This window comes from Poecilia reticulata, chromosome 4 (assembly GCF_904066995.2).
Source record: "Poecilia reticulata chromosome 4, P_reticulata-male-v2, whole genome shotgun sequence".
In the NCBI taxonomy this organism is placed as follows: domain Eukaryota; kingdom Metazoa; phylum Chordata; class Actinopteri; order Cyprinodontiformes; family Poeciliidae; genus Poecilia; species Poecilia reticulata.
The window spans coordinates 4,648,904-4,672,731 of record NC_088833.1 but is presented as its reverse complement, the minus strand read 5'-3'; the positions used below and the strand labels follow the sequence as shown (position 1 = coordinate 4,672,731).

Here is a 23,828-nt window from a genome sequence, read left to right as displayed (position 1 = left end):
CTGATTGAAGGAGCTCCACTCTCAGCTTGGATTTGAACTTGTGTCTTTAATTACTTCAGCAAAACTCAGTTTTTACCAAATTCTGTACTTCTAAATCTGCTCCTTAGTCGCATCTTTTTGTGGTTGCTACTGCCTCTAGTGGCGTGGGGGTGGTAACACAGTTAATATGATTACATTCCTAAATCAGAATACCACAAAGTCTTTATTATTTATTATTAATTTTTCATTCTCTTAAGAATGTAGAGCTAATTAAATGATCTAAACAAAACCTTAAAGTGGTTCCAGTTTCTCTCGATGGCCAACCTGTTGAAACTGGCAAATTTTAAATACCTTGGGTCGTTCCTGGACAGTCAGCTCAACTTTGCTGAAAACACTGACTGTATTTTGAAGAACTGTTCTCAGAGACTCTACCTTTTAAGAAGACTTGGTGATCATGGAGTGACCCGACTAGACTCTAGGTGGGTCTATGTCTTGAATTTGGGGGGGAAAATCATATTCATCACTACAGAAGGGTTCAGTGAATGCACATATGAATCTGATGGGTTCAGTACCTCAAAAAAGGTTAAGAACCACTGACCCAGACGGTGGTACGTAAACAAAGGAAAGATAAAAGAAAATGTGTTTTTTTTATTTTTCTGATGTTCTGTTGAGATTAAATCCAGATGTTCCCTAAAATGACCCACAATTACAACTACAGTTCATCAAAAGGTCGCGTCGTCCTTTATTTAGTAGTAGCTATTTCTTCTGTCAGGAAACACAATATTCTGCTGGCAAGTTAAGCCAAACAAACGATTCTTAAACAACTTCAGCCCTAAGAAAGGATCTTTAACTTTCTCAGCCTCTTTGCTCCTCGAGATACAAACTGGAGGAGGGTCAGGCGCTCCGGGTGGTTTGGAGAAAGAAAAGCAGAAACACAGCAACAAGCTATGCTCACTGACACAAATTGAAATAAATGAAACTTTCAGAAAAACTGCCCCGAAGAAGAAAACTTTCATCTGCTTCTCCAGTTTCTAATCTGCAATGTTATCCATGTCATTCTGATTCCTGCTGCACTCGTCATCTTTGCCTTAAAGACACAGTTTTCCATGCTGCCTGCCACTGTGTGGGTGTCTGTGCGTTTCTGTATGTATGCATTCAAGTTGTAACAGACAACAGCGCTCGACTTTGACACTGGCACCAGCTCACACACACACACACACACACCCAGGCTGACTCAGAACTGTTTCCATGTCTTCTCCTTGAGCGACCCTCAGGGCTTCGACACAACAGCTCCTCCTTGAATCTCTGTTTCCTTACTTCTTATCTTGCTCCCTCTCATTTTCGGGGTATTCAGGCTAAATTTCTCAGCATCAAAGGAGCTCTTGTGTCCTTTTCTCACTTTAAATCTTTATTGATGCATTTTTAAAACATCATTGTTCACAGAAAGTTGTGAAAAGTGAAAGGAAATGTCATAAAGCTTCAACACTCGGCGGAAGTGCTGCCACTCATTTCTATTCTCAAGACATAAAGAAAAGTGTAAATACTGAACTTTCCATCAAATACTTTATGGAAAATGCTTCTTTTTTCCCCCGCTACTAATTTAAAACAGTACTTTCTTTCAGAAATAAATGGCTTCCACCTAATTTAGATTTTAAGAACTAAACATTTATGAATAAACCTAGACCTTTATTAAATGTTAATGGGTAAATAAGTCTAGAACTGAGTGACTTTACTCTGCATTTTGCATGAATTAGAACAATGTCTAGCTTTGCTCATGGCCATTTTGCCCTTTGTTAAAATGCCTCCTTGTTAAAAGGAACATGCCGAGTCGTTACACTCTGCACATGCTTTCTCTGGATTAGGGACCTGCTGCAAAGCCAATTACTAAATACAAATGACTGGATATCCTTTTATATGCATATTATTTTAGCAACTGGAAGCAGACAATCAGAGTTTGACAGTCTGAAGTCAGTCTGCTCAAATTCATGATTATGAAAATATATTTATTCGCATTAAGAGAATATTAAGTAGTATATTCAGTTGTAAAATGACTCCGTCTGTGTATGAAACAGATTTAATGTTAGGCTGTGCAATAGAGTGTTGGGGCCATTGTAGATAAGAAAAAAAAAAACACGGAGGAGTACATTTATACAAAAAAATTCAGATTAATCTTCATTTTCTAAAGAGTAAAATTAAGAAAAAAACTTCTGTAAAGTCAAAACGTCATAAATTTGCCACAAAAAATCCATAATTAAAGGCAAAAATTATGTGAAATTAATCCCAAAATGTTTTTGGTGGGAATTTATTCATTCGGTCATTTTCTTTTCAACTTTTTCATAATCAGTTACAGTAAAAACACTAATATACAGATTTATTACATAAGACGAACAAATGTGAAATTTTACCATTTAAAATTCTGAAAAAGTTGCATAATTAACTTTTAGGTGATAAAGATTTAGCTTCATCAAATGATTTTTCTTTGGAAAGGTAAACTCAGTTTATGAGCGATATTTTGATTTCTAGATACATAATTAAACCGACTGTTCAAATTCTTACAGCTTGAGATAAAATAATTAAAGGTGCTTCTTGAACATATTAGGATGGGTCTGTTCATTAATTACATTTAGCACAAAATTAGTCTTAGATAATGAGATTTCACTCAGTTCTGCCCGTTTTCAGCTCCTTTCAGAACCAACTGTTTTTGGGCTCCTGTCACTTTAAATCCAAGCTGCTGCTGGCCACGCCCACAAACTCCACCATAATACAATCGTACATCTTTGAAAAGCATAACTGGAGCCTCAGCACAACCAACAAAAATACAGAAAGTGGTTTCAACAAGAAAGTATTTTGTCTTTTCCAGCAGCCATTGTACAGAGAATAAAGAGATAAAACCAGCTGACCAAAGGTGCTGGAGCTGAGCTTGGGTTGCTAGGTGATGGGCAGTGCCTGCTGATTTGTGATTTTTGAAATGGGTCATTTTTCAGACACCAAAAACAAACTAATCAGAACCAGCAAATGCACATACAAAGATATGCAGAATGCAAATTTCCCATCATGTGTCCTCTTTAAACTCCTTGTTCTTAGGTTGGGGCTCTTGTGTCACTTGACCTTTGTCCACTCTTAACGGAGTGGACAAAGAATCTCTGAATGACTTTTGCTCGACATATTGTTTTAACTGCGTAGGTCAGAACAGCGAAGTGTTTACACCTAACGGGTGTGGTCAGATTCAACGTGTTTTTCTGAACAACAACATTTTCCTTATAATATATTTCAAAATTCAGAAATGTAAATCAGCAAATGCCGTCTTTGAAAACTGAACTAGAAAATGCCATCCAACAGCCAGTGTAGGTGCACGACAAAAAGGAGGTAATAATTGAATATTCTTGCTCTTATGGTGCCCAAGGTGGGATAGATATTGTGAATATAGTAAAATAATAGATTTATCTAAGTGAACTTGAACTAGTGCAAGATCCAAATAATTAAAAAATAATAATTTCCTCCTGAAATTGATTTTCCAAGTAAGGAGCGGGATGAAAGGGTTGGTGTGGTGATTAGCAACGCTGCCTCACAGCAGAAAGTCTTTAATTGGGATCTCGGCTATGCAGACGTTGCTGTGTGAAGTTTGTTCTTGCGAATGTTGGGGCTTATAAATAGTTTATAACTAGCCTGTTGGGTTAGCTGGTGCTATAAAAATGATTTGTGACTTTGCTCGTCTTTAACCTCACATGTATCTGCATGTCTGTCACACAGAAATCAATTTATTAGACTGTTTAATGATCCACTCCCCTTGACTTGTACCGAAAACACAAGCACACAATCTTACTAAGTCATTTTGTTCTAATTTTTAGTGCTAATATCAGAGTAAACTTGAAATAAGACTATTAAAATGGACTTTTCAGCAAGATAAAGGCTTGTTTCAAGTAAATAACTTCCTAATATTGATGAAAATGTCCCTGTTCCATTGAAATAACTTATAACAAGGGAAAAATGTTATAAGTGAAATAATCTGCCAATGGAACTAGCAGTTTTAAGTCAATTCTTTACTTAAAACAAGCCTCCATATCTTGTTGAAAAATCACTTGTAAGTTAGTTTTGCCTTATTTCAAGATATTGACACTAGAAACTAGACCAAACATTCTGGGTAAGCGTTTGTGTTTTTACAGTGTAGTTACTGAAATTTTACATTTTATGGAAATTGTACGAGTAATGTTGCACAAATACATTTTTCTTGCCAACATTTTCCGAGCGCTGGTGGAAATCCTCTTTACTGCAAAGCCGCACAGTACTAAGCTTCATTTCCATTTCTTTCTGCATCCAATTTAATGCATGTGTTCATATTGCACTAAAAATATAAAAAGTATTGTTTAAAATCACAGAAAGGCTGATCAGTAGTCCCACAATACATACACAGCTGTAGTGTGTGACATTTGCGCTAGACGAATGGCAACACGGGGAGTACATGTGTCGAACCTGAACAGCGTTTTTTCTTTTTTCTCCTTCTGTTCCTGAGCAGAAACACTGAATGTCTCGCTGCTCCAGCAGAGCGGCTTAGCAGCCGACAGAACAAAAGTCTGCGGCTGTAAAAGGCCAGTGTCAATGAAACCGAGTGAGTGTGAAGCTGCTACAAAAGAGCACAGATGCTTGGTCACCCTACTGCGAGCTGATAAGGTGCTACCTGAAAGTAGAACAAAAACACTGTGGAGGTGCAGCGCTAAAAACTAAAAACTGCACAATTAAAGGACAATCACAGAACTTCCAGAAAATCCAGGGCGTTATTCATCTTATTCTTTCCAAGAGACGTTAAAATACTTCATCTGTGGGTAAAAACCGTTGAGTTATGTCTGAAATACACATTTAATTTAACTTGAGCTATGCTACCATTTCAACAACTGAATCAAAACTTTTAGTTTGTACACAGTAAAAATGCCAGTGTTGAATTAACACCCAAAAGTGTCCATATGTGTTCAAGTCGGCTGGTGTTAAATTCAACAATACAGAGTGTCACATTAACATTTACAACGGTGTTAGTGTTAAAATATATTAAAAGTAACACCAGTGTAGTGTTGATCACAAAACATAATGTGGTGTTAAAAAAGTAAATAATTGACCCACCAGGTGTCAATATCAATCAAATCCAGTGGAAAATATTCAAAACAATACACAGAAATGGAAAGTTTAACTTTTCTTAAACCCTTTTCAGTATTATAGACCAATGTTAATTTAACAAAAAATGGGTGTCAATCTTTTAACACTTTTAAAAGTGTTACTTTAACACCAGCCGACTTGGACACATATGGACACTTTTGGGTGTTAATTCAACACTGGCATTTTTACTGTGTACAAACCCAAACGGTAATCGATGTGTTACGTTCCCCAGTTCCATGCTTTTCTGTCTGTCATTAGGAAAAAAATGGGCTTCACCAATAAAATGCAACACATCAACTCTGATTGCTCACAACAAGATAGGTTTTTTCCACCATCACACAAATCATGCTGGAGGATTGAGAGAGGTCCAACTGTTTTCTGTCATTTACCTGTAAGTGTTGCTAGGAGTCAATCATCATGACCAACCCATGTATGTTTATCAGCCTGAGCTCCCACTGGATGAACGTCTGATTACTGCTGGTGGAACTGCAGCTGAAAAGCACCACTTGACATTTTTAACCCAGTTTTTCCTTTCGCTGGCTTCATGATTTACTCCTAGACGTACACAGTTTGGGGAAAAAGTATCAACCTTAAGCTTTAGGAGTTACAGTTGCTAATGTAACTTACAATCTGAAGTCTTGTTCACATCTGCAGGTGATTCAGGCTGCGTTCACACTGCAGCCTGAAGTGACCCAATTCCGATTTTTTTTTTGACGTAATGCGACATGTATCCGATCTTTTCTTGACAGTCTGAACAGCACAGGTCGGATTCTTTTCAGAATGTGACCCATATCCGATAAGTATCCGATTCAAATGTGACCGTAACGTCCAGGTCGCCTTCATCTGAACTGAACGTCACTGATTCTCAACAAATCTCACTATTCTGCTCCTGATACGCGCAAGTGGGAAGAAAAACAGCAACCATGACGGATTATATGAGGAGGAAATTGTTAATTTGCTGCTCCGGTTGGACAACAACTTCAAATATGTAAGCTAAGCTCCACCGTTAGACTCCATGTTTACTTCCGCAAACACTGAGCTCTTCTTCTTCTTTTTATGCCGGTTGGCAGAACACAGAACGCTGACGCTATGGCGCCCTCTAGTGCGCATGCGGGACACTTTCAGGTTGTTTGCCCGTTCACACTGCAGGTCGCATTTACTGGCTGTGTGAACGGCCCCGGCAAGAAAATCGGAATTGAGTCACTTGAGGCTGCAGTGTGGACGCACCCTAAAAGTCTCCCATCTCTGCTGCAGTCTGCTTAAACTCCTGATGGCGACGCTTCACTAAAGCATGGCTGAATCTAATGGTGGAGGTGCAGAAACATCCAATTTTAACCGCAAATATCCAAAACAAAGCAAATACAAAACAGCCCACAAGTTAAGGATGCGCAACAGCCCATCACTAAAAACCTCAGGTTGAGGTGAAGTTTGAAACAAAATTTAATTGGGAATTACTTTGGGGTTTCTACAGCAGCACAGCGTCGACCTGTCTGAGCCTCTGAAACTGAGTAACTTGCAGAAGAAACTTTATTTTATCAAGTTGTGTAGTTTCACATGACTGAAAGCCTGCAGTCAATCATTATAGCAGAATCGTACAAGTAGCCAACAAAGCTTCCTGAAAGGAAATAAAAATTTAATTCAGACGTTTAGTTGCATCCTAAATGTGTTCATTTATTGGAAATTAAATAAACAAAACACACATTTCCAATCTTCTAACCGTAAAAGATAAATGAAAACTGAATGTCATGGATATTTTATTGTTTATTTAGTTAAAATCATCTTTGTTTAACATGATAAAATGCATTCAAAAAGCGTTAGTACATTTTCTGTTCAAACATCTACTGGAAGACTAAAAGTTATCAAATCATGACCAATAATTTTCACCATAAAATAACTGAAATTCCTGTAACTGATCTGCATTTTAGAAAACTTTTTAAGGGCACACATTATGAAAAAACGCTAAAATCTGAATTTAAATCAAAAAGGAAACAGACATGCACAGTAACAGACGTGACTGCCAAGTTTGTTTTTTACTGCTCAGCATTAATATCCAATAACAAAAGGTGATTAAAATTCTAGATGAGGCTCCGTTTCCTCCACAACCTTTTCAAGGTGAAGCAAAATAACTGATGTGCAACGGCTCCTCCGTCATGTCTCGCCCCTTTTCTTCTGCGGCTCACTGCTTCGTTCCAGCATGGCTATCTGTGAGACCATATGGCCACGGCAGGAACCCTGAAGAGGCTGGCAGAGGGCCCACTTACAACCAGCAAATAAATAATGGGCCATTATGTTCAATCATATGCTGAGCTATACAGGTCTGCAGCTCAGAGCTGCAGCATGCAGAAAACTGGAAACGGCGTAATACATCTGGGAAGCCACAAAAGGATCCTGCATGTGGCTTTTTCTATACCGCTGAGGTCTTTTGTAGTCAGTATTGCTAAAAATGGATCTTCTGTCAGCGACATCATTACAGTTGTTGATTTCGTGTCAGTCTGTTGGTATCATGTCTTAAACGTAATGAGAATAAATCCAACATTTTATTCTATTGGAGTTTATTTCTGTGTTTTCTATTTTAAAAAAAGAAAATCACTAAAAGGAGAAAATCACTAAAAAGAGTTTAAGTATCTGGGGATCTTGTTCACGAATGAGGGAAGAAGGGAGCGGGAGATCGACAGGCGGATTGGGGCAGCGTCTACTGTGAAGCGGGCGCTGTACCGGTCCGTCGTGGTGAAGAGAGAGCTGAGCCAAAAAGCGAAGCTCTCGATTTACCGGTCGATCTACGTTCCCACCCTCATCTATGGTCATGAGCTTTGGGTCATGACCGAAAGAACGAGATCACGGGTACAAGCGGCCGAAATGGGTTTCCTCTGCAGGGTGGCTGGGCTCTCCCTTAGAGAGAGAAGCTCGGTCATCCGGGAGGGACTCAGAGTAGAGCCGCTGCTCCTCCACGTCGAGAGGAGCCAGTTGAGGCTCGGGCATCTGGTAAGGATGCCTCCTGGATGCCTCCCTGGTGAGGTGTTCCGGGCACGTCCCACGGGGAGGAGGCCTCGGGGAAGACCCAGGACACGCTGGAGGGATTACGTCTCTCGGCTGGCCTGGGAACGCCTTGGGATTCCTGGAGGAGCTGGAAGAAGTGGCTGGGGAGGGAAGTCTGGGCCTCCCTTCTGAAGCTGCTGCCCCCGCGACCCGACCCCGGATAAGCGGAAGAAAATGGATGGATGGATGGATGGATGGATGGAAAATCACTAAAACATTACTTAATTTAAAAGATTATTTTTCCTTTTAACGATTGTCTTCAGTGATCAATTGTGTGGGTTTGCACAACGCTCAGGATCATTAGCAGCTATCCCTTACAATGAGCATGCACATGGTGACAGTGGGAAGAAAAATCACCTCCAGCAGAACCTGGTACAGTGAGAACCAACATCTGACTGCTGTGATCCAAAGAAAAAGACTGAAACTCTGATTTATAAACCTCCAACATCCATCAAGTCAGAGAAGTACTGGAGAATACCATATTAAAGAAAGCACAAAACCATTTTTCAGCACGCAAGAGGAAATCCTAACTCGTATTTTATTTGGGTAAATCTTGCTTGGAATCATAATAAATCCTCTTGGTCCCACAATCCCAGCTGCATGTTCTGAAAGCACACTCTGCCCTCGCTGACTAAACCGAAACAACACGACTAAAGTGATATACACTGCTCAAAAAAATAAAGGGAACACCTAAACAACACAATATAACTCCAAGTAAATCAAATTTCTGTGAAATCAAACTGTCCACTTAGGAAGCAACACTGATTGACAACGGGGACCCTATATTTTATTCAAGTACTCAATCATCAGAATAATCGATAGATTACTAAAATAATCATTTACAACAGCCCCAGTTGCAACCGTTTATCTGGATGCGTCCGTGTCTGGAACAGATTCAGTCCACTCCTGGTAAAATTTCCCCCAAACTCTTGACCCGACCAGGGACCCCGCTGTCAATCAGTGTTGCTTCCTAAGTGGACAGTTTGATTTCACAGAAGTTTGATTTACTTGGAGTTATATTGTGTTGTTTAAGTGTTCCCTTTATTTTTTTGGGCAGTGTACAAAGAAGGAGCTGAAGAAACATAAAGGGGTTTACGGGAGAAGAACATTTCATTTTAAACCATCATGACTTCGTCACAAACTTCTCATGTGATCTGATCTCACTTTTCCCGCCAGTCCTCACCAGAGATGGAAGATTCAGCAGACGGAGGATTGAGATAAATGACTTGATTCGCATCAACAAACTGAGGTTTGAACTGAACTCTTATTTTCCAGTCAAATGTAAACAAATTAGTTCTAGATTCAATTGCAAAAGATTTAAAAAAAATAGATATACATTTGCCTTTTAAAAACATTTTTGTTATTCCATGCAATATCCATCCCTGCTTACGAAATAAAAATAAATATTAACATAGTTTTATATTTCTAGCTTGCTTCCAGGTTTTTCCCTTTCTAAAATTAACGTAATCGCGTGCGTTCTTATAAAATCTCTTCTGCAGGACTGTCAGGAAATAATTCTGTCTGAAACAAAGGGTAATTGATGCCAACACTTACCTTGCATGATGAAAAAGAAAATCAATACGGGAGACAGCAGAACTCAAGGAGCCTGCCACTGCCATCTCCCTAACAGTCGAATATTGATGTGACTCTTTGAGCTGCAAATTAGTTGAAGTGACAGAATAATGGACCCCCAGTGAAAGAAAAGGAGAGAATTTAGGTGAAAACAAAAGATTCTTTCATTCCTTTATGCCCACCAGCTCTCTCTCTCTTCTGTAACACTACCAATTATACTTTCATATCAGAGAAATATAATTTATTAAGCTGGTTCGTGATGCAAATAAACTGAATCATTTTATAAAGCTCAATCCATCCAGCTTGTGCTTTTTACACAAGATAAATTATTACTCTTATCGTCTGTATTGATTGTGATTTAGAGGTTTATTAAATTAGATGTTTCTTCATATTATAAGTAAAACATTTTTTGAAGTGGTCGAATTGTTTAGGGTTGTGGCAAAGAGGCCGTCCGCCCTAAATAATCAAAATGCAACTGAAAACATGAAAATGAGTGTTGCAATACCAATAAATGTAATTTTTAGTGATGTATAAAGATAAAATGTAACAGAATTTAAATAAAGAACATTCTTTTTGTTCAAAAGGAATTATATTTTTGCGTAGTTTTACTCGCCCGTCTCATTTCTTACCAGATAAAAACTTAGTGGTTAAATAAGCTTTAAATTATTTTATTTAAACTTAAATCAGTCAGAGTGGAGGAAGCATTGACTTACAGTAACATGACATCAAATATTAAAGAAAATCAAAAGGTGTCAATGTGCTAAAAATATCAGCGATGAGAACAAATGATGCACACAACAGCTCTAAAATGTCAAATTATGCAGATTTTCAGTCAAGTGATTGAATGAGTGACTAGCATGTAAAACCAGAGGGCTGGAAATGGGTGTTAGTTATCAAATAAATGTCACAAAAGCTAAAAAAAAAAAGTTGCTGCTCATTTTGATTTGCCTCAGAAGGAGGAACTTCGATCTGATTACATCACATCCACACAGGATTAATGCACATCCCTCAAAATACATAATATTCGACATATTTTCACATGTTTTGATTAGTCACTGCAAATATTTATATGGGTAATAAACATGTTTAAACAAGAAGTTTATAAAGACTGGAAAAAAATAAAACCTCTCAGTTTTTACATTTCCGTAGAAATTCATTTACTCTTCCTTAACCGTTACTATATCTACTTCTCTGCAAGCTGGGTTCCGTCTACAGAGAGAAAGGAGTCACACTTACAGCAATTATAATAACCACTAAAAAAGCTGCGCACCTAAAATATGATTAGAATAAAGTGCTGAAAGGGTGCGCAGTGGAAAAGCAAAGCCTTACAACCAGTCTATGCAGCCAGGGAGTCCAGTGGCACCAAGGAGCCTCTCCTCTAAAAGTCATTCAAGAGATGTGACATTTTTCTTTATGTCATTCATTATACCTCTCAAACACAAAATGACGGAGTGTCGGTGTTCCTCACTTTAGTTCTCAAAAGCTGGCAATTCTGCTACCAAGTTGGAAAAACCAACATCCATCCATCCATTTTCTTTCACCCTTGTCCCTCAGTGGGGTCGGGAGGGTTGCTGGTGCCCATCTCCAGCTAACGTTCCGGGCGAGAGGCGGGGTCACCCTGGACAGGTTGCCAGTCTGTCGCAGGGCAACACAGAGACACACAACCATGCACACACACACTCACACCTAGGGACAATTTGGAGAGGCCAATTAACCTGACAGTCATGTTTTTGGACTGTGGGAGGAAACCGGAGAACCCGGAGAAAACCCACCATGCACAGCGAGAACATGCAAACTCCATGCAGAAAGACCGGGGCCGGGAATCGAACCCAGAACCTTCCTGCTGCAAGGCAACAGCTCTACCAACTGCGCCACTGTGCAGCCAAAAAACCAACAGGATTTGCTAATTGCGCTAACTGCTAGTAGCAACACAACCGGACAATTTCTCCATGTTACAAAGTGTGCAACGAATTTGATAAAACACAAATCATCAGAAGGGCCAACATGTAAGCAGCCATTTCAATCCCAGACATGTTGTTTCTGCTAATATTAAGAAAATGATGCATACTTGTTAAGTTATTCATCTCCAAAAACACACCTGAACATTCAAAGACACTGAAATAACATTAATCTCATTTACAAATTTAAATATCAAATGTTTAATTTAAATAAAATAAATGCTACTGTCCTGGATGGCACCCAGTTATGTCATCAGTGACGTCAGAAACAAACAGGAAATGCTTTCTGGTAATGTAATGTACGTTTAATAAATGGGAAATTCAAGTAAACTAGTAATAATTCAATAGTGATACTTTAAAAAAACATATTTGGTTGTAAACTGCAGCATAATGCAAACAAACCGGAGAAACAATATGAAGCAAAGTTACAATAAATGTGAAATAATATGCAATAAATATGTGAATAGATAGAAAAGTACAATCTCAACCACTTTGTCACAACAGTTTATAGCGTTAACTTTTACTGATTTTTGAACATCAGAGATCAATTGTGATCCATTTCTGATTAGAAATCTGGAAAAACTGATTTCTAAATACAAATTTTTAAAAATATTTTAACAGAGTCCTCTTCACAGGACACTTTGTTCTTTACCAATATGCTTTATTGACGGCACTTCTCTTTACTTTTGCCAGTTGACTGAAAGCTGTAAGCTGCCTTATTTGCTTCAGAACAAAAATTTGTTCATTTTTTTCATTTTTAAAAAAAAGCATTTCTAAAGATATTCAGTCTGACACCATGTTTTCTTCTTCCAGAGTCCAGAACATGATGTCTGAGCTGCATTTACAGGCATCACTCTAAAAGCTCAGCTTAGACATGGTGCACACCAAAAAAATAAAATAAATGTGACTGTGATAAAATGGACCAGCATGTTCTTCTTCTTCTTCTATGTTAGAAAGAGGGAACTGATGGTGTGGAAATTAACAGAAAATGTGTGAAGTTTCATAGTTAAGGACCGATTTTCACACTAATGTAACTAATTAATAACATTTCTGTAAACATTAGGCATGTTTTGTTAGAAATGACTTCCTGGACCAGTGAAAGCTGTGAAAGCGACGTCTGAAAGCCTCTGGGTGCGGAGCGCAAAGTCTAATATTGTACTGACAGATCGAAAATTGCCTCTTAACGTCCAATAGGCCATGAAAAATACAGCAACAGATTCTGGGCCTCTCAGCCAAAAGTAAATATTCCCACTGCTTCCAAGTACCTCACAGAAGAATAAAAAATGAATATATCCTGAAACAATCTGGATGCTGCATGGAGATAAATATTAAAAAACCGAAGGCAGTCCCTGAGGAAAACTTAGACTGGAAAACAAACATGAGTAAAAACCTCAGGACGGGTCCAAAGGCTCTTCTTCCAAGCCTGTACTTTTCCTTTCAGCTGTCTGTCACATTGATAACCTGCCACAAGATGAACATGGAAACAGCATCTTTAATACATGAGCTAACAGAGCAGGCTGCAGTGTGTATGTATTTTTGGAAGCCAGCCTGTTAAAATGTCACTTGGCGTCTGCGCATCTTTTCGCAATGAGAGCATAATTGATTTCCAAAGTCGAGAGCGTAATTATTTATGTTGCAAATGCCAACATTAAGTATCACAGCTATCCCTGCTAACAGCAACATCTGAGGCCAGATCTCTGATGTTTAACCTTTAGCACATCACAGGGTGACACATGGAGTGGAGCATGTTTGTGTTTGGGCTCCAGGGAAAAGCCCCGAATCGGGAATGATGCATGCAGTCAGACATCCACAAGTGCAATTCACTTTTAGCCTCCATGGTGCGGATGAGTAAAGCCAGTTCATGAATTCACAAACAGGCCCAAACTAGAATCTCCTGCATGAAAAAAAGGAGCTAAATTAAGTCTCCAACCCTTTGACACTCAACACTGGCACAAATCAGCACTTTAGGTGGCAGAGTCTGCTGCTGACTGGACATTTGGGTCAGAAACAGAGTGACTTTGCCACCTCTCCCAGAGCTTGTTTGTGGGATATGTAGCACTTATACTAAATAATATCCGCTGGGTCAGGCGTTGCATTGACTTTCAGAATAAAAGGGTCAAACGCAGGATTACTGAAGAGCCATTTAGGCTCGCTGAGTAGGTGAAAACCCAGGAAGAACACAAAGGTCAGAGAACGAGGCAGCAATTCTCGAGCTACAATGGTGAGCGGACGCAAATCCTGCTTACAGCTTTGTTTTGTTTACAGTATTCAAGTGTGCTGACTCCATTCTCAAAAATATACAGTTTTCAACTCCATGGCATAAAAAGCTACTTGGAGATCTCATTGTAAATCAGATGCAATTCAGTCAAAATCCTTTCAAACGCTAAAGTGAAGCGACTCTTTGCAATGAGCTACAAAGAAAATCCCAAACACTGAGAAACGGGAGAACTGCAGGTTGGTGATGTCCAAATAAAGACCAGTGGTGCGAGTAACACTGGATATCTGTTAGCTCTGCAACATAGATGCTACTTTGGCAGACAGGATGACTGCAGTTCTTCTCAGTGTTGTAGTAATTCTCTGAAAAGCCATTATTGTGGCATCTTTTACACCTTTAGAAGTGACGGCACTCTCTTGCGAGCTGAACCAGGTGATAACAGACTGAAAGGCTTCATTCACTTCCTCCAACCTCATCGCTAAAACTACAGGCAGAGTACAATTCTGAAACCGCACAGAAAATCAACGTCTTTGTTCACAGCTCCTTCTGTTCACCGATTGGCTGGGTGGAAATTCTGCAGGATGAATCCAAGTCAATGGGAGAAAGTCCAGACTGAGATCCATCTGTCCATTTTCTTTACACCCTTGTCCCTTAGTGGGGTCGGGAGGGTTGCTGGTGTATCTCCAGCTAACGTTCTGGGCGAGAGGCAGGGTGACCTGGACAGGTCGCCAGTCTGTTGCCGGGCAACACAGAGACACACAACCATGCACACACACACTCACACCTAGGGACAATTTGGAGAGACCAATTAACCTGACAGTCATGTTTTTGGACTGTGGGAGGAAACCGGAGTACCTGGAGAAAACCCACCATGCACAGGGAGAACATGCAAACTCCATGCAGAAAGACCGGGAATCGAACCCAGAACCTTCTTACTGCAAGGCAACAGCTCTACCAACTGCACCACTGTGCAGCCCCAGACTGAGATGTGAAGCGATATTAGAATCAAGCAGAAAAGCGTAGGAAGCCTAATCTGACCAGCGGTTTTCCTTCTAAGAAGCTTATTGATTGATTAGACATTAATTTTATAGCTAAATCCTAATTTTTAAGTAGTTTTGGATAAAATGCAAAAGGATAAAAACAATGTTCAGGTGTGAACATTAAAGAGTTAAAGTCAATTTAGATCAACTCCATCTATCGTCTCCAAAGGTGTGCATTCTGATCAGATACCTGAACCAACTCAGAGCACAGGCTGAACTTTGACCTCGTCCACAGATCACAGGGCTCCTCAGCCCATTGCTGAGGTTGAGTCCAGCCTTACATCTGGGATCTTGTTCCTTCAGTCACAATCCATATTTAGATTAGCTCATTATTTTGTTATTTAGAGTTTTTGTAGGAGCTGCACAGTGGTGCAGTTGGTAGAGCTGTTGCCTTGCAGCAAGAAGGCTCTGTGTTCGATTCCCAGCCCCGGGTCTTTCTGCATGGAGTTTGCATGTTCTCCCTGTGCATGGTGGGTTTTCTCCAGGTACTCTGGTTTCCTCCCACAGCCCAAAAACATGACTGTCAGGTTAATTGGTCTGTCCAAATTGCCCCTAGGTGTGAGTGTGTGTGTGTGCATAGTTGTGTGTCCTGTGTGTCTCTGTGTTGCCTTGAGACAGACTGGCGACCTGTCCGGTCACCTCTCGCCTGAAACATGGGCACCGGCACCCCTCCCAACCCCACTGGGGGACAAGAGTGCAAGAAAATGGATGGCTGGATAGTTTTTGTAACACAATAAGTCCTGCAGTAGCTTCATCCATATTTTTTGTAACAAGAAAAAATAGAAAAAAGCTGAAACACCTTACAGAACTACTGCACCATAGGTCCTTCCTAGATACACACCTGACATCAGCTGCAGTCAATTTAATTAACCCAAAGTTGCATTTAAATGTCGTCACTGGATTTTCCTTACGTTGATTTGCCTCCATAGTTTGGAGAAAGTTTACAAAAGATCTTTGTCTGAATGTGTCAAACAGAAAAGTGGTACAAAAAAGAAATCCACCTCATTATATATACACACCATGGTACCGTGAACGCTGCCATCTGTAATTGGAGAAGATATGTGAGGCAAAACTAACGTTACCTAGAAGAAGAAATCTGAAGCAAAATTGCTGTAAGGACAAGACAGAAACTGATGAGGCTTCTGCTAAAGGAACGGCGAGATTATCTCAGGTTCTGCTTTCGTTCCACATGTGACAACAATCTCCTCTACGCTCCATATGCACAAACCAGAAGCCTTTCTTCTCAATAAACCAAACTTTATCGCTTGGGATGCAGTTCAGAGAGGATTGTTGGCAGAAAACTATTTCTCCACATCACCAAAAGAACGCTACGCTCCCAGTGAAACATGTGGGCAGCAGCCCCGGGGTTAATTTTCTCAGATGGAACAGATGTTTTTATATAAATGGTTTGGGGAAAAAAAACAACAGCTTTGACCTAAAACATTTAGGCATCAGCTGGCAAGATGGAGATTAAGAGAGACTTTGTTTTTCATCACCAAACTGAGTCCAAGCACGAATCCAAATCAACAAAAAATTAGTTGATCTGGAGAAATCTCCAAAAAATCTAAATGAGAAACAAAACATAGGCAGCCAGATTTTTTATTTAATGCATTTCTCAAACAGAAGATGAAATAAAAGATGGAAAAAGTTTTGAATATTAGTTAAAACAATAAACATAAAGACTTTCCCTTGGCTCAAATAATTACAGCACACAATTCATTATTTTTCCTGAAAACAGTGAAAATATGCTGGCTGCAGCTTACGCATAATTAAGCAATAGCCTAATTTTAATTGAGTTATAAAGCTCATTAAATAATTTATTGGCCATCAAGTTGCTTTGTGTATTAATTTATACCTTTCCTCTTTACAGTTTACATTTTAAACCAAAAGACTTTGTTGGATTTGGTTACCAGAAACAAATATAACAGCTTTTTAATTCTGTAAAATTGTCATTTTTAGCACCATTTGTCAAGATTAATGTAAATATATTTAGCAAATCAAATTACTGACAGGTAAGCGTCACTATGCATCTCTAGTATATTTCTGATGCTTCTGGCTTTTAACTTCTTAAAAGCAAAAATGTTCCTTCTTAGAAAAGTAGAAATACCAAAACAAAAAATGCTTTTCTGTCTCACAAGGGCAGTAAACCATAAAATGCCACAGGCAAAATGGCCATTTACGGAGTGCTGCAGTAAACATAATGTTAGAAAATCGCATGGAAGAAAAAGGTGTGGCAAGCAGCAGATTTAAGAGGATTGTGACGCAAAGCTCAAGAGTTTGGGGGAAATTTTACAAGGAGTGGACTGAATCTGTTCCAGACACGGACGCATCCAGATAAACGGTTGCAACTGGGGAAGTTGTAAACGATTATTTTAGTAATCTATCGATTATTCTGATGATTGAGTACTCGAATAAAATATATATATGTAAATGCTGCCATAGCAGTTGTATTAATATTAGATATCCTCATCAGCCCAAATTTTCATATTTGTGCCTCCCTAACAATCACATTTCTGTCATTTAGAAAATGAACCTCTAACAATAATAGTTCACCTTTATAAAAAGATACGAAGCAGCAGGCTCATTATGACACCAAGAAAATACCTGTACTCCTTTTAGTTTATGCATTCAGCTTGAATAAATTTAATAGATGAACTCTCACCTTTGCCCTGCCACTTACAGCTTTGGTATCCATGTCAACAACGGGATTTGGCTCCTTCGTCTCACACAGAAACACATCCCAGCTATGTAGCGCCACCCATTTATGGTGACCAGGATGGTGGTAAATTTATTTTAAATGTGTCTGTAATGCTAAGCTAATACCAGCCATCACAGCCTGCTGTGTTCTGTGATTCTCTGCTCCACATGTCTACATTCACCACCATTTGAGAAAGGTTGTCATACTCCATGCATCGCGTCAGTAATTTTGGATTACTGGTCCCTCGAAGAGCGATAAAAACCCAGATATTTCCCTCTGACCATGAAATCCACCCCCAGATGCCCAGGACCAAACTTGAATGTTATGCTGCTAGCGCTTAGCATTCATCAACAACATGTAGGCAGAAGTGAGAGCGATGTGCAACACAAATAATCACCTGACCGGTGTGGTTCTTCTTCTTGATTCTTAATGACGGTTGGCAAAAAATCTAAGTAGTGTTACCGCCACCTACTGGTCTGGAGTGCGGACTGTTTCATATACAGCAATCACATTTACCAGTATTGGCTGCACAGTGGCGCAGTTGGTAGAGCTGTTGCCTTGCAGCAAGAAGGTTCTGGGTTCGATTTCCGGCCTGGGGTCTTTCTGCATGGAGTTTGCATGTTCTCCCTGTGCATGGTGGGTTTTCTCCTGGTACTCCGGTTTCCTCCCACAGTCCAAAAACATGACTGTCAGGTTAATTGGTCTGTCTAAATTGTCCCTAGGTGTGTGTGTGTGTGTGTGTGTGTGTGTGTGTGAGTGTTGTGTGTCCTCTGTGTTGCCCTGCGACAGACTGGCGACTTGTCCAGGGTGAACCCGCCTCTCGCCCGGAACGTTAGCTGGAGAGGCACCAGCAACCCTCCCGACCCCACAAGGGACAAGGGTGAAAGAAAATGGATGGATTTACCAGTATTATGCTTTTGTATTTTAAAAAGTGTTTAATTAAGTCCTTTACGTCCAAATATCAGTCCTGCTATTACTCCTTCTTCTACAATCTTTTGAATTTTATAAATCCATCTTCATTTTCCCACCATTTTTAAACACTGAGTGGTTAATAGCAAAGCTTAATGAAGCTTTGAGGCAGATAATTTGCCTTTAAGAATTTTACTAATCGAGATAATTGAGTCATTCAAGGACTTGTTACAGCCCTTAGTTGCAGCTACTTATGTTAAGTCAATCTTTAGTTAAAAGCCATAATTATAAAAAGTTTAACATATCAAAAATGTATATATAATACAAGACTATTTCAATTTGTAAAATATAATGCACCTGTAATATGGCTTGAAATAGTAAGACACATAAAACTGCCTATGCAAGACATAAGATATGCAAGGGAGAAAACAAAGAGCATCAGAGGGAGCTTTTTATGCCAACGGAGTCCAATAAGTGTATACCTCAGCTCATTAGGCACCTACTTACCATGAAAAGGCCACTGTGACCACAAAACAATCCTCCACCCACACTGTGCCTACAGTAATTGTCTCACCTCTCTGGCTAAAACCACCTACCTAGTAAACACACACAACACACACACGCACTGGGGGATCCAAATGGCATTCTGTTTAATCAAAATAAAGCTGCCCTTCCACACATTTACATGCCTCATAATAGGTGAGACTAGGCACAGGGCCCGTTGTTACACGCACCATTAAAACACAGCAGTGGACTAATCTAGCACTTCCATAAGCAGCAGCAGAGGCAGCAGAAGCATCAGCAGAAGGCAACATGGGAGTGGATGCTGTCAGGGAATGCAGCAGAAAAGACAGGAGGGGAGAGCAAACTATGCAACGAGCAAATATTCATTTGGGAAAAACTAAAACAGGTCAGAGGATTGTACAAGAAAAAGAAAAGTCGGTGAAGTTCGAGCAAAAGGGAGAAGCTGATAATACTTGGTCAGGAGTAAGTGTGGTTCTACAAGAGGATAATTTGGACTTCAGCACTTTGAGTGGAGGAGGAACAAGGAGTTCATGCTTGAGAAGCAGACTGAAGAGACATTTTTTGATATTATACCATTTGGAGAGCCTCTGAGGCAAAGAGTAATGCTGAGAGAAACAAGCTGACCCTGTCTGAGGACGTAAAGGGTGACCAGATGTGGAGTGGTGCAAAGAAAAGAAAAAGAAATGGAGGATGAAACACTGGGGAGAAAAGTAAAACAAAAAGTTGCAGCGGGAGATGTTTGTTGGAGACGAAACAGCAGAAACCTTGCTCGGCAGGGAGCAGCAGCAGCACAAAACAACAGCGGCAAGAGAAGCAGAAGCAGCAGGAGCTACAGAACGCGATGCTCTGAAAATAACAGGAGATTAGAGTTGGAGGGGCACGCAGCATAAGAGGCAGAAGGTGGTGTTTGGAAAGGAGCTGGCGGGGAGATGACGCTTCTGGAAACAGCAGGTGGAGAAAGAGGTGATGCTGGAGAGGGGAAGCAGTGGGGGAGGCAGTAGCATGGGGGCCACCAAGCACCTGTGAGCTATAATTATGATTCACTTTGCTGCTCCAGCAGACTGTGTGATAGCAGAGCTGTGACGGTGTACTCAGCAGAGAGGAAACATGGGGATGTTTGAAACTAAACAGCACACACCATTATCATAAACTGTATTCACATCACGCATGCAGGAGGACTGCGTGCAACATGACCTGCCAAATCACACAAATGCACTGAAGAATGTTCAAAGTGGATAGAGGAAATTATAGTTTGTTGCAAATATTGAACATAAAATACCGGCTTTATAGTGACAACCAATAAAACGTAATAATCAAATTAGATCGTTGAAAACTTAATGAGAAAAGTCCAGCAGTAGTACATCAATATCCCAAAACTCTTTCTTTGGAAACCCAACATGAACTTAAACCAAGTCTGCACCAATTCCTTAAACCGGCTTAGTTGGCATCTTCCAAGCCCCCAGCTTTAACATCTATTAGCGCGTTAATTAACTCCAGGTTTCACCCTGCAGCAGTTCTCCATCCACAAATGCCCACCTACCTTCCACTGCGCACACAAGAGTAACCACACAGAGCAGCAGCGCAACCCAAGTGGCCGGAACGGCCAAGATCCCTCCACGCCTGTCCGCTCCCATCATCCGGCCGGCAGAGAATAAAATAGAGAAATCCCAGGGAGACACGCTGTATTCCTCCGGTGAGCAGTCACATCTCAGTCCTCAGTTCGGCGCGTACAGGAACAAGCAGCAGAGTCAGTGGAGGCTGAGAGGAGATAAACTGCTGTTGGATCCGTCTTCTCCCTCCGCTCAGCCCGTTTTCTCCGACACCTTCCTGCCCAATCAGGAGAGAGGATGTCGGCTTGAAAACCAATAACCCACTCTTCCCAACCTGACCCGAGCTGCGTGTCCAATGGTCAGGTTCCCCCCACACCGCCCCGGGACCTCGGCAGAAGTGGCTAAACAGCGACACTTAGTGGTGAAATGCAAGTTTTCCAAAAGCGCACAGTGTCTTTCTGGATTCCTCTTGAATTTCAAGATTTTTTTTTTTTAGATTAATCTCAGAAATTTTCTGAATTCATAAGGTTAAAAAATTCCACTTATGAAAATAAAATGGACTTTTGGGTCTCAGAAATTTCCAAGATTTTTATAGAAAGTTTGAGATTTTTTTTCCAGCAAATTTTGACTTTGAGCTTAGCAATTTCTTCTTTTTTCTAGAAAATTTTTGAAATCTCAAAATTTTCTTTTTTCCATGAATGTACCGTCTTTTATCTACAGTGCCCGTAATATGTCATAGTTTCATGATACAAGTGTGTTTGCTGTGTGAAAGACCACAAGGTAAAACATAATTGAAAAGATGAATAAATAGGACTATATAAATTTTGTTTTGAAAGCTATGATGCTCTTTTGTATTCCAGCCCCTGGGGACAAATATCTTGTAATCTGCAAACAGCAATATTCACATCTTCCCACACATTCTCATTTCGCTCTGGTCTGGACTTTGACAAGGCTCTTCAAATCCCTCAATATCATTTGAGCAAAGCCATTCCTCTATAGCCGTAACTGTAACTTCAGATTTAATGTTGTAAACAACATTTTATGTCATAAACTCTCCAAAACATCTGTGGTTTGGTCAGAACTGAGGCAGGACAGTCAGAAGTTACAACACTGCGATACAGAAACGCCAAATACTCGCGAAAAAACCAATTGCAGTTTCAGTAAAAGAAAACGACAAAACTTACCACAAAAAAATCACAGGGAGCCAGAGCAAAACAAAAACAGGAATCCAGGGGGAAGGACAGCAGAGAACTGATGGAAAAATAAAGGGATGAACCAGTAAGGAGTGGCTGATAACATACTGGTGAGGTTGATTATAGGACAGATGACTGATTAGAAACGGTTTGCAGGTGTGAGAGGAGAGAAACCGGCAAAGGGGGCGAGGGAGAGTTCGTACACAAACTCGGCTAACTAGCAATGAATTTAACAAACAACTGAACATAAGGAGCTTCATAATATTTTTATTTTGCAGTTATGTCCCACTTTGTGTGGATCTATCAAGTAAATTCCCAAATAAAAACGGTTTCATTCAAGTTTATGTTTGTAACCTTTAAAAAGTGGAAAAGTTCAAAGAGTGTGATATTTCTGCAAGGTATTGCAGTAAGTGGACAAAACTGGATTGCTTTATTTTTATTTGATCAATATTTTTACTTTTGTCTAGATCAGGGATGTCAAAGTCAAATACACAGAGGGCCAAAAAAACAAATTTGCTACAAGCCGAGGGCCGGACTGGTTTAATGTTTATTAAAACATATTGAAATGATTGCACATAGCCTATTGAACCAAGACCTAACAGAGTGTATTATTTAACGATTAAATGAATAAAGCAATATTTTGTTATGGCTCTGTCAGTAACTTCAAGGGAAAACATTTTTCAAGAGGCAAACAGCAACAAATTTAATTGTTTTTAAAAACAAAATATGTTTCTTAATATCAAGATAAATGCATAAATCAAAGTGCATGCATTATAAACTGAAAATGCATTACTGTGCTGCTCTATGATCCTACCGATCACTGCTTTCAAATAGTAAAGTAAAAAAATAAATCAAATCAGTTGTATTCTTTCTCATGGCTCTTATCTGCAATTTTACCTGAATCCATTCAACTGAAAAATAAATACAAAAAAATAAAATAAAATACAAAAATATATGGCACACAGACAAAACAATACTTCATTCAAAGAAAAATCACGTCTTGTAGAAACAAATGTAAAAATTTAACTGAAACTTATAAACTGAAAATACGTTACTGCTCTGTGATGCTCACTTGTCTGAGGCTGAGCCTGATACTTGGAGGTGTCTCATCTTTTGTACAAGTTCATCAATGTTCGGGGTGAGGCTCTGAGCTGATGAATAATGAAGCCGTTTGGGCGCGCTGTAGTCACTTCGCGGGCTACCGTTGCATTATGGGAAATGTAGTGTTTGCAGGCAAAACACGAGCGGGCGGCTCTGGCTTGCGGGCCGGTTCTCATAGTAATTAAATATCATTCAGGGGGCCATAGATAATTGATTTGCGGGCCGGATGTGGCCCGCGGGCCTTGACTTTGACATATGTGGTCTAGATGATTCTGCAACAGGTTATATTTGAAGTTTGTTTCAGTGTTTTGTGTCTTTGTCTCCCGGTTAATAACACTGCAGCTTAAAATGCTCAAAATACAAAAATATACAACAAAGAAATAACATCTTACAAAAATCGAAGAAAATTATGTCTGAAAATTTTCAAAGAAAAGTGAACGAATAAAAAACATATTGTGTTTCTGTACAGGAAACAGGTCTTAAACATCTGTTTCTCTCTGCTTTGTTAAGGTTATAATTCAGTAAATATTACTGTCCCTCCTCAGCAAACCCTGGAGGAATATGAGGGATTATTTTTACCTCGGAGGTTCGCAGCTGTTTCGTTTGGTGACTAATCTTCTTTCTCCCTGGAGTTTTGGTCACTACTTTAACTGCTGAGCGAAATTGTCATATTTTCAAAACAATGTTTGCTTCCTGCATATAGTGAAAAAAAAGCCTTATTAGAAACATATGTATGTTTAGCACTCTAAAAAAAATTCACACTGCAGCCTGAAGTGACCCAATTCCGATTGTTTAGCCGGGGCCGTTCACACTGCCAGTAAATGCGACCTGTATGTGTTCTGCAGTATGAACGGGCAAACGACCTGAAGTGTCCCGCATGCGCGCTAGAGGGCGCCATAGCGTCAGC

The 23,828-nt window shown here is 39.8% G+C and overlaps 1 protein-coding gene across 1 annotated transcript in view; it reads right to left on the bottom strand.

Annotated features, from left to right (window-relative positions):
• LOC103463084 (ephrin type-B receptor 1-like) overlaps positions 1-21,015 on the bottom strand; it is a 123,636-nt gene extending 102,621 nt beyond the window's left edge. Inside the window, exon 1 of the mRNA XM_008406220.3 lies at positions 20,618-21,015. Within this exon, the coding sequence (XP_008404442.1) occupies positions 20,618-20,714 (97 nt within the window). The 5' untranslated portion in view covers positions 20,715-21,015. The remainder of the gene's footprint in view (positions 1-20,617) is intronic.
• Between the last annotated feature and the right edge of the window lie 2,813 nt (positions 21,016-23,828).